Source organism: Vulpes lagopus, chromosome X (genome assembly GCF_018345385.1).
Source record: "Vulpes lagopus strain Blue_001 chromosome X, ASM1834538v1, whole genome shotgun sequence".
Classification (NCBI taxonomy): domain Eukaryota; kingdom Metazoa; phylum Chordata; class Mammalia; order Carnivora; family Canidae; genus Vulpes; species Vulpes lagopus.
The window spans coordinates 76,829,552-76,839,972 of record NC_054848.1 but is presented as its reverse complement, the minus strand read 5'-3'; the positions used below and the strand labels follow the sequence as shown (position 1 = coordinate 76,839,972).

The 10,421-nt window shown below is 40.9% G+C and overlaps 1 protein-coding gene across 3 annotated transcripts; it reads right to left on the bottom strand.

The window, feature by feature from the left end:
• Positions 1–4,647: 4,647 nt before the first annotated feature.
• Positions 4,648–7,582, bottom strand: TCEAL3 (transcription elongation factor A like 3). 3 transcript variants are annotated; one of them, XM_041741271.1, is made up of 3 exons: positions 6,809–7,582; positions 5,866–5,935; positions 4,648–5,513 (listed from the first exon to the last, which is right to left on the bottom strand). In XM_041741271.1, the coding sequence occupies exons 1-3, from the start codon at positions 6,855–6,857 to the stop codon at positions 4,901–4,903; spliced, it is 732 nt and encodes a 243-aa protein (XP_041597205.1). In that variant the 5' UTR covers positions 6,858–7,582; the 3' UTR covers positions 4,648–4,900. The 3 variants fall into 3 exon arrangements, with proteins under 3 accessions (XP_041597205.1, XP_041597207.1, XP_041597206.1); XM_041741273.1 differs by lacking the exon at positions 6,809–7,582 and adding an exon at positions 6,454–6,783; XM_041741272.1 differs by lacking the exon at positions 6,809–7,582 and adding an exon at positions 6,466–6,783.
• Between the last annotated feature and the right edge of the window lie 2,839 nt (positions 7,583–10,421).

The following is a 10,421-nucleotide window of genomic DNA, read 5'->3' as shown; positions in this document are numbered from 1 at the left end:
GACCCCTCGCTGAGTGAAGAGCCCCACTCCAGGCTTGATCCCACAACCCATGATATCATGACCTGAGTCAAAACCAAGAGTCAGATACTTAACTGACTGAGCCACCCAAGTGCCCCCTCCCAAAAATTTTTAATGAGGGCACAGTTTGGCTCAATCTTTTTGTGAGTTGATCACAGAAAAAGAACTTCGAATTTCAGACAAATTTCAGTAAAATTGTATGGAGGGAATGCAAGGCATTAGATGTTCAGTTACTTAGTTACAAGCTACAGAAAGCAACTCTGGCTAACTTAAGCAGAAAGAGAATGTATTAAAGGGTGTTGGGCCTTGGGATGGGGATGGAGCTAGAAGAGACAAATGATAAGGCTTAAAGTTCCTATAACTAGGAACAACATCCAGAAAAACATGTGAGAATCAATCTGATTACCGTCTCTATAGTTTTGTTTTTTCCAGAATGTCTTATAAATGGAAGCAAACTAGAGTATAGCCTTTTTTTGGTCTGGCTTCTTTCACTTAGCCTAATGAATTTGAGTCATTCATGTTTTTGCATGAACCAATAGTTTTTCCTTGTTATCCATTCACCATTTGGGGGATATCTGGATTGTTTCCAGTTTTGAGCTCTTATGAATAAAGTTACTAAAGTTTTCATTTCTCTTAGGTAAATACCTAGTAGTGAGATTACTGGGTCATATGGAAAAATGTATGGCTGCCAAACTTTTCCAAAGTGGCCATACCATTTTTTTTTCAATTTAAAAAATAAACTCTAGAGCCAACATGGGGCTCAAACTCATGACCCCAAGATCAAGAGTGCCATACTCTACTGCCTTGAGCCAGCAATGCTCCCCAGGCCATGCCATTTTGTATTCCCACCAACAGTGAGAATTTCAGTTGCTCCATATCCTTGCTAGGAAGTTTTAATAACAGCTTATTTTGTTTTTGTTTTTGTTTAATTTAGCCACTCCAATAGGTGAGTAGAGATATCTCATTATGGTGTTAATTTTCATTTCCCTAAAAATTAATGTTGAACATATTTTATCTTCTCACTTGCCATCTTCATATTTTCCTTGGTGAAGTGTCTATTCAAATCTTTTGGCTATTTTTAAATTGTATTATTTTCTCATTATTTGTCTTATTACTGAATTGTAAGAGTTTTTTGTATATTCTGAAGACAGATACTTTATCAATTATCTTCCTCCAAGTGGAAGCTTGTCATTTCATTTTCCTAACATTTTGGTGGCTTTTGAGGAGTTGTTTAAAAATATTTTAATATTTATGTGGTCCAGGGGCACCAAGTTGGCTCAGTCGGTTAAGTGTTTGCCTTTCGGCTCAGCTCATGATCCCAGGGTCCTGGTATGGTGCCCCACATCAGGCTTCCTGCTCAACGGGGAGTCTGCTTCTCCCTCTCCTTTTGCCTGCGACTTCCCCTGTTTGTCCTTGCTTGCACTCTTTATCAAATAAATACATAAAAACTTTAAAAATATATGTATTTATGTGGTCCAATTTATAAACTTTTTTGTTAGCACTTACATCCTCTTATGAAAAGTTTGCCTAACCCAAGATAACCCCTTTATTCCTATTTTTGTAACAATATTTTATTTAAAATATATTTTACATAATCTCCACACTCATTGTGGGGCTTGAATTCACAACCCCTTGGGCTCTGGATCCCAAGATCAAGAGTTGCATGCTTCACTGACTTAGCCAGCTTGACACCCCTCTACCAATATTTTAAGTTTTATTGTCTGCATTTAAATGTTTTATCAGGGGATCCCTGGGTGGCGCAGCGGTTTGGCGCCTGCCTTTGGCCCAGGGCGCGATCCTGGAGGCCCGGGATCGAGTCCCACGTCGGGCTCCCGGTGCATGGAGCCTGCTTCTCCCTCTGCCTGTGTCTCTGCCTCTCTCTCTCTCTGTGTGTGACTATCATAAATAAATAAAAATTAAAAAAAATAAATAAATGTTTTATCATTAGCGTTTGATTTTTCCATTTCTTAGTAGGAAAAACTGGAACTTATTAAGTAGGTGGTGGCAGAAAAATAATACCAAAGTATATAAACCATTACAACATTAAATAAGCAATATTTTATTTTGCAACTACAGATTATTCCATATTTTTTACTATTTTTAAATGAAGCTTTAATAATTTTTGTTTTTGCATTTTGATTTATGAGTCATTTTGAATTCATATTTTGCATATGGTGTGAGGCAAGGGTACTTTTTTTATATAGATGTCGGCTATAGACTGAATGTATAATCCCAAAATTCATATGTTAAAAATTCTAACATCCAATGGTATCTGGAGGTGGGATCTTTGGGGAGTGATTAGGCCATGTGGTGGAGCTGTCATGAATGGGATTAGTTCTATTATAAAAGAGACCCCAGAAAGCTCCTTTGCCCTTTTTGTCATGTGAATATATCTCTTTATGAACCAGGAATCAGGCCTCACCAGACCCCAAATTCATTAGTGCCTTGATCTTATACTTCACAGATTCCAGAACTGTGAGAAATAAATGTGTGTTGTTTAAGTCACACAGTCCATGTACCAGAAGTAAAACAACATCTAATTGTTCCAGAATCATTGTTGAAAAGTCTATTTTTCTCCATTAAATTACTTTCAGATCTTTAAAAAAAATGAATTGATTATATACCTGTACACCTATTTCTGGAATGTCTGTTTTATTCCATTGATCTATATGTCTGTCCTTATGCCAATACTACACAGTCTTGATTACTGTAGCTTTATAGTTAAAGTCAGGCAGTGAGTCCCCCAACTTTGTTCTTCATTTTCAATATATTTTGGCTATCTTATGTCCTTTGCTTTTCCATGTAATTTAGAATCCCAGTTTGCTGAGATTTCTATTGGGATGGCATTGAATTTATAGATCAATTTTGGAGAGAATTACCATATTAACTTTATTGAGTCTTCTAATCCATGAACAATTATCCTCTAAATTCAAGGATCCTGATTCAGTCATAATTTATTAAGTATATGTGTCAAGGACAGTGTAAGGTATATCGGGATGAATAAGAAAGTGCTTTGATAAAGGAAAATACTAGAGGGTTAAATAAAATGCCTAACATCAAGTTAATATTTTTAAGAGCACTATTACCCTTTTCAGTTGGAATTGGCTTGCAATGGAAAGGGGTATTTTCAGCTTGAAACTCAGTTGTGTAACCTTCTGTGATTACGTGTAGACAGGTCCCTTGATTTTGTATGGCAAGCCAGCCAAGGTACTTTAGAAAATTCACACTAAGAAAGGTATATAAATTGGGGTGACTGAGTGGCCCAGTCAGTTAAGCATCTGCCTTCATCTGCCTTCAGATCAAGTCATGATCCCAGAGTCCTGGGATCTGAGCCCTAGTCTGGCTCTCTGCTTGGTGGGAAGCCTGCTTCTCTCTCTCCCTCTGCCTGCTGCTCTGCGTACTTGTGCTTTCTCCCTCTCTATATCAAATAAATAAATAAAATCTTAAAAAAGAAAGATATGTAAATTTATATATGGTTTCCTTGGGGTACTGTGGTGTAGTGTTCAATTCAAATCACCATCCATTGTCTGGTCCATAGATTAGTCTCAGGACAGACCCCAGTGTACCCCAAATATCCGAGTCCTCTGAAGAGAAAACAAACTATAAGCAAATATAAAATGAACTAAAAGTGATAATGCCTATACTAAGAACTATGGAATACAGGACAGCCCAAACAGCTGTGGGGCAATACCACCTGAGTAGCACAACGTTGAGGCTGGGAGAGGCTTTATCCATACTCCTATTGCAGTCAAGTAGGGGCTTTGGCCCTCTAGGGATGATAGGGAATCAGAGGGTCTTTGTCATGACTCCATATCAATAACTGTTAGTAGAGGATACAGGGCAGAGCTTGAACAGGAATGCCCAGCAGATATGGTAGTACCCAGAGAAAGGTGGCACCCTCTTCTCAGCTGCTTGATCTTGTTCCTAGGCACTGATGAGACCTACCTTCAGTCTTCCCCTGAGTATTTGACTGTCTAGGGTCCTAGCAAAGGTGCCAGGCCAACATAGCCCACATACTCAGTATCCCATCTGATACACTCAGCAGTATGTGAAGTTAAGTTTTATTCCCATTTCACAGATGACAAGACTGATGCTTACAGCACTGGATCTGTTGTTATAACCACCGGGTCGATTTCTCTAGCTATGAGTCCCAGAGATAATGTGAGTTTTATGTATCATTTTACATTCGGGCAACAGGAATTTTAAGTGTCTTCATTGCCCTCATAAATTCACTGAACATTTCAGTTTATCATGTATTGATTTCTAGATTTTTTTTATTATGACAAACAACCATCCTTTAGGAAGAAGTGGTTAGTGAGCAAAGCAAATAAAAAGAATCACACATGGTGGGAACCATAAGATGGTATTGGACTCTGAAGGAGTGGCAGTGCCCACTGACATGATTATAGCTAGGGGGAGGCATGGGAATGAGTAACATTCAGAGGAATGGCACGGAGGTACCTAACCATCAGGTGATTGGACTCCTGTTTGAATACAAATGAGACCTTTTTTGGCTACCATACAGGAAAAACCATCATTTACTTTTTAGTGTATACATTTTCAGAGCTTTCTCTGTGCACAAATGCATTATGCAAACATATTTCTACAAAAATGTTCTGATACTGTATATGTGGTTCTGAAAACTTTTTTTATTGTTATTTTACAGTGTACCATGAATAGTTCTTCCATGCACATGGGTTAAAATCCCCTACTGAAAGACAGAGAACACTGTAATTGGATCAAAAGGCTGCTGGTAACAAAAGTGACACCTAAAGCAAAGTATCAGCTTAAGGTTAAAGCACATAGCCTGGCAAATGCCTGCCAGGGAAAGCAGGGTCAGCAATATTCTCATTAGAGAAGTTAGAATTGAAGGCCAAATGCATTAAAGATATGGGATATCATGTAAACCCCTTTGGCCTCTACCTCCGCCCCTCACTCCCCTGACACCTCGTTGCCCCCTTGGGGCAAACGGATCCTGTACATCTCTTTGCATCCAATGAAAACCACCCATTCTCTGTTTTTTCCTTAATTCTTCCTGAGCCCTTGACATATCTCCACATTCTCTCATCATCTCCTCACTTCCCAGGTGCTTTTCCTGTAAGTCCTCTTGATAGTCCTTGGGGGAATCGTCCGTCCCCCTGTCCGTTTTTCTTTTTGCTTTCCTCGGCACATAATCTTCAGCTGGGCGCTTTTCGGCAGCCCGTGGCTCACCCTCAGGCTTTGCCTGGGATCCTGGCTTGCCCTCACCATGTGGTTTTCCCTCATTTTCAGACTTGCCCTGCTTTTCTTGCTTTCCCTCATCATCTGGCTGTCCCTTATTCTGGAGCTTTCCCTCATGCCCTGGCTTCCCTTCCTCTTCCAGCTTTTCTTCCTCATCTGATTTTCCTTCATCTTCAGGCTCTACTTCATCTTCTGGCTGTCCCTTGATTTCCAGCTTTCCTTCATTTTCATTGTAGAGTTTTTCCATGTTGAGATTTCCCCTTCTTTTCCTTGTCCTAGGGGGTGGGGTGGGGTGGGGTAGGATGGGCAAGAGAAGACAAAGGAGACAAGGGAGACTGAGGGCTTGGAGGTGGAATGCAGGTGCTGATAGTACTAGCATCCTTCCCTTGGCTGGGTTCTCTTGACCTGGCCAAGCCGTCCAAGTGTGCCTTCTGCCCACCTTTTACCCTACAATTCCTCCCACATGTGAGAGCCAACCATTTCCCTGGCAGGCCCTACCACCTTCTGTACCATCCTTCAGCATGGTATGGAGGATGGGCAGTGGGGACCTCAAATTCTGCATTCGGTGTGCCCTCAACACCCTCCCCACACTGTTTCTGTCCAGTGCCCTTCCTCCCTTTCACTCACCTGCAGGGATTCTGGACAGGTTCCTCCTCCTTTTCTAGCCTTGTAGAGTGCTGGGGATAGACACACAGACCTGCAGATAGACAGGAGACAGGGGCAGGGCCTGTGCACTCAGCCAACTGAAGTTTCTTTCCTGAATCAGCCCTACTCAAGGAACATTTCCCTCTCCTACCTCCCCTGCCTCCCAGCCGCCATTACTTTTCAGGCCTCAGGATCCAGACCAGGATGCTTTCCAAACTGTTTAGGTCTGGGTCCCCCTCCCCTGCAGGCAAGCCACCCACTCCCACCCCCTTTCCGCTGAGGTCAATATTTCCTTTTAGGTGCAGTGTGAGGGAGGTTATTTCTAGAATATGTCTACATTTCACTGTCGCAGGGCGCCCCCCCCCCATTTCAGGTCCAAAAACGGATGGAGGGCGCAGAGGAGGGGCTTGGAGGAGGCAGCAGCGGGGCCTGCTATGGGGTGCTCCTGCCCACATCTGCGCTGCGCCCCTCCTCCTCACCAACCTCCCGGACCCCTTCCTGCTCCGTGCTGCTCCCGGTTCGTACTCCCATCCACCTCCACCCTTGCTCAGGGTCGCCCGCAGCGCCCACCTTCACACTGACCTGCCGGGCCCGGGCAGGCCTGCGCCTCCTCGGGCTCGCCGAAGCCCGCTCGCCCCTCGTCAGCCGCCCGGGCAGCTCAGGTAGCTGGTTCCACACGGGCGACGCGAGCGGACAGAGCAGGGACCGGACCGCGGGGCGAGCAGGCGAGCGGGCGGGAGCGGGGGCTGCTGCCCACGTCGGCGCCCGGTTGGTCACGTGAGCGCCGCGTCAGCCGAGCTCAGTCCCCCAAACCGCCCCCTCACCCCCATCCCCAAGGGAATGAGCAACCACACACGGTGGGGGTCGGGGTGGCAAAGAGAGAATCAAGAAGAGCCAGGCGGCTTCCCAACGGCAGGTGCTTTACCTGGCGCATCGCAGGTCCTCGTACAGCATCCCTCGGAGATGCACGTCATTGCTAGGTGTGACTGCTGATCACAGGGAGGGTACGGGACTTTGCCAGGAGCGCTGAGCAACTGCGTCCCACAAGCAGCTTTCAAGACCCGTTATGACTCCAGAGCCCAGGTAGTAGTGCTGGCCAGGAAGCAGCCCTGCCACCTTGAGTAGCTGTGTTCCTGGGCCTCCTATCTCCTCAGTCCACAAGTTCTCTCTCCTGAGAGATTTCTGTTCATTTCCCTTTAAGCACAGATGATTCTCAAATCTCCATCGCCAGGATGTTCCCTCTCCTTGAGCCCTAGACCCCTTTTGGTTTCCCATTGGCAGTATAAGAGAGTGCTGGTCTCTTCACACCTTTCCCAACATGGGTTGGAATACTTTTTAATTTTCACTAACATGATAGGTAAGTAGTAGTGTCTCAATGGCATTTTATTTTGCATGTTTTTGGGACAAATTTAATACCATTGTAAATTGTTCATGTCTTTCCACATTTTTGTTGGGTTATTGGTCCTTCTCCCCTCATCTTTCAGTATTCTTTATACATTAACTATATTAGGATTTTATGTTACAAATACTTCCAGATTGTTAGTTGCTTTTCTACTTTGTATATAGTGTATTTCTATCATGCATTAAAACGAATAGTCAAAATTTTTAATAGTTTTATTTTTAGGATTGTATTTATTTATGAGAGAGAGAGAGACAGACACAAGCAGAGAGGCAGGCTCCACGCTCCCTGTGCGACGCTGGATCCGGGATCTCCAGGATCTCGCCCAGGGGCTGAAGGCGGCGCTAAACCACTGAGCCACCCGGGCTGCCCACGAGTAGTCCAATTCATCAAACTTTTATTTTATTGCATCTAGATTTTGATTCATAGTCAATAATGCTTTTCCTACTTGAGGTCAAAGAGGAATTTACCCATGTTTTCTTGTAGTATTCATATGATTAACTATTTGTCCCGAGGGCATCTGTGATTAGGAATAGAGGTTAAGTAATACACCAATGCCAAACTGAGTTGAATCTACAGCTGACTCAAGGCAGCAAATCAAAGCCCAAGACTCATTACAAGGGGAGAGATTTCCTAACAAACCATCACCCATAGGATGCTGGGAACCTCAAATGTTTCAACTTAAGTGTAATTATAAACTGGAAGTAAACTAGCTCTCACAAAATCTTTTACTTTGGCCTTGCAACATCTAGGTGAACTAGTAAACTTTAAACTTTGAACATAGATTATGGTGTTTCCAGACAGGAAGAACCCTTTTAAACCCTGACCAATGCAAGCAAAATCTTCTCTGGAGTTAAGTGTCCATTATCTTAAGCCCCAAATTATTTCAACAAACAACTGTTCATGTACAATGCCCACACAAAAAGATAACCAGGAATACAAATAAAAAAGACATCAAAAGTAAGCAGTAGACAAAACAGTCAACGCAAACAGGTCCATTAACTTTGAATTATCTGAATCATCAGATTGTTAAACTACAATGCTTAGTGTATTCAGATAAATAAAATCCAATCTTGAAAATTTCAACAGGGTGCTAAAAATCAGAAAAGAGTGAAAAAAAATGGGAATTCTAAAACTACAAAAAACTCAGCTGAAATTAAACTCAATGGATAGCTTTAACAGATTAGATGCAGCTCAAAAGAGAACTAAAGAACTACAAATTATGTTCAGATGAAACTATCTATAAGGCTGCACAGGTAGTCAAAAAGATGGAAAACTCTGATAGGAGGGCATGATAAAATCTAACAAATGTTTACTTGGAGTTCTAAAAGAAAAGAGAAATCGAAGTGTTCAGAGGCAACCTTTGAAGATACAACTGAGGATTTTTCAGAACTGATGAAAGACACTGATCCATAGATCCATGAAGTCCAAGGTATCCCAGAGTAAAAAGAAACACACATAGATGCATAATAGTGACCTTGCAGAGAATCAAAGAGAAAAAGAAAATCATAAAAGTAGCCAGAAAAATAAGAGTATGCCTTGAAAGGAACAAAAGTTAGGTTGATTGATGGCTTCTCAATAGCAACAATGGAGATATGAAGACAGTAGAATGCTATCTTTAGTAACTTGAAAGAAAATAACCGCCAGCCAAAAAAATTGACAACCAACATAAATACCCTTCAAAATTAATGGTGAAATAAAGACCTTTGCAAATAAAATGAGAGCTTTCCATCAGCAGGGAAGAACCAAAGGAAATAGTGAATGCTAAAGGGCATTTTTCAGATAACAGGAAATGATCCCAGATGGAATACTGGATATAAGAAAGGGAAAAACAACAATTAAAAAGATAAATATGTATGCAAACTTGAATCAATACACTACATAAAACTAGTAATACCTTGTTAATTCATATCAACAAATAACATGAGTCAAGAGGGCTGGAGTAAAAGTATTTAAAGTTCTGGCATGGAACACCTGGGTGACTCAGTAGTTTAGCATTTGCCTTTGGCTCACATTGTGATTCTGGAGTCCTATGATCAAGTCTCATATCAGGCTCCAGCAGGGAGCCTGATTCTCCCTCTGCCTAGGTCTCTGCCTCTCTAAAAGTGGGTCTCTCATGAATAAATAAATATAATCTTTAAAAAATTAAGTTCTGGCATTATCAGGGGAGTCTGTGAAAGTACAGAATTAGTATTAGCCTTTGATAAGTCGACTGTATGCTCTAATTGCCAGAAAACCATTAAGGCAGAGTAAAAGTGTAAAACTTCTAAACAGAGGGGGAAAATAAAATAATCCTAAAGAAGAGAAAACTAACATAGATCAGATGGGACACAGAGAAGGAACTTGATAAAATGGTTAACATATCTATTAATATCAGTAAGTACATTAAATGTAAATGATTTATATGAAGCAATTAAAAGACAATGATTTTCAGACTGAAAACACACAATGTTATATTGTTTATAAGACAAATATAAAAATAAAGACTGAAAGTAAAAGTATAGAAAAAAATTATAAAATGAAAACAGTAACCAAAAAATCCATTATGGTAAAACAACAAAATAGACTTCAAAGCTAAAAACATTACAAAACCTAAGGAGTGTCACTTTATGGTATTTTACAATTTGTATGCACTTACGAAATTGACCTCAAAATAAATAAATCAAAATTCGACAGAACTATAAGGAGAAATAACTAATCTTCCATTTCAGCATTAACAGTCCTATCTATGCAACTGTGGAAATAAAGTGTTGAAAGAAAAAACTCCATCAAATTAAAATTTTTATAACCAGCAAAATTTTCCTTCAAAAGTGGAGAAATAAAAATTTTCTCAGACAAGCAAAAACTAATGACTAGCAAACCTTCCCTTAAAGAAATGTTAAATGATTTTCTCCAGGCAGAAGAAGATTGATCACCAACTCAAAATAGGTCAGCAACTCCAATCTTCATAAAGAGAAGCGGAAGTGGAATAACTGAAACTACAATGAAATTTTTTTTTCTTATGCTTAAATGATACAAAAGACAAATGTCTAAAATAATAATATTAACAATATAGTGATTATAGCATATGGATAAGTGAAATGAATGATGAATACCCTGTAATAAGGTACCTATACTACATATCAGTGAAGCAGAAGAA

What these genes read in the sequence shown, in the direction of transcription:
- TCEAL3 (XM_041741271.1), bottom strand. Translation starts at nt 6,857, where the DNA reads ATGACGTGCATCTCCGAGGGATGCTGTACGAGGACCTGCGATGCGCCA. An exon ending in GAGGACCTGCGATGCGCCAG is followed by an intron (nt 5,936 to 6,808) that starts GTAAAGCACCTG and finishes GTCTATCTGCAG; the next exon opens with GTCTGTGTGTCTATCCCCAG. An exon ending in CCTGTCCAGAATCCCTGCAG is followed by an intron (nt 5,514 to 5,865) that starts GTGAGTGAAAGG and finishes CCCACCCCCTAG; the next exon opens with GACAAGGAAAAGAAGGGGAA.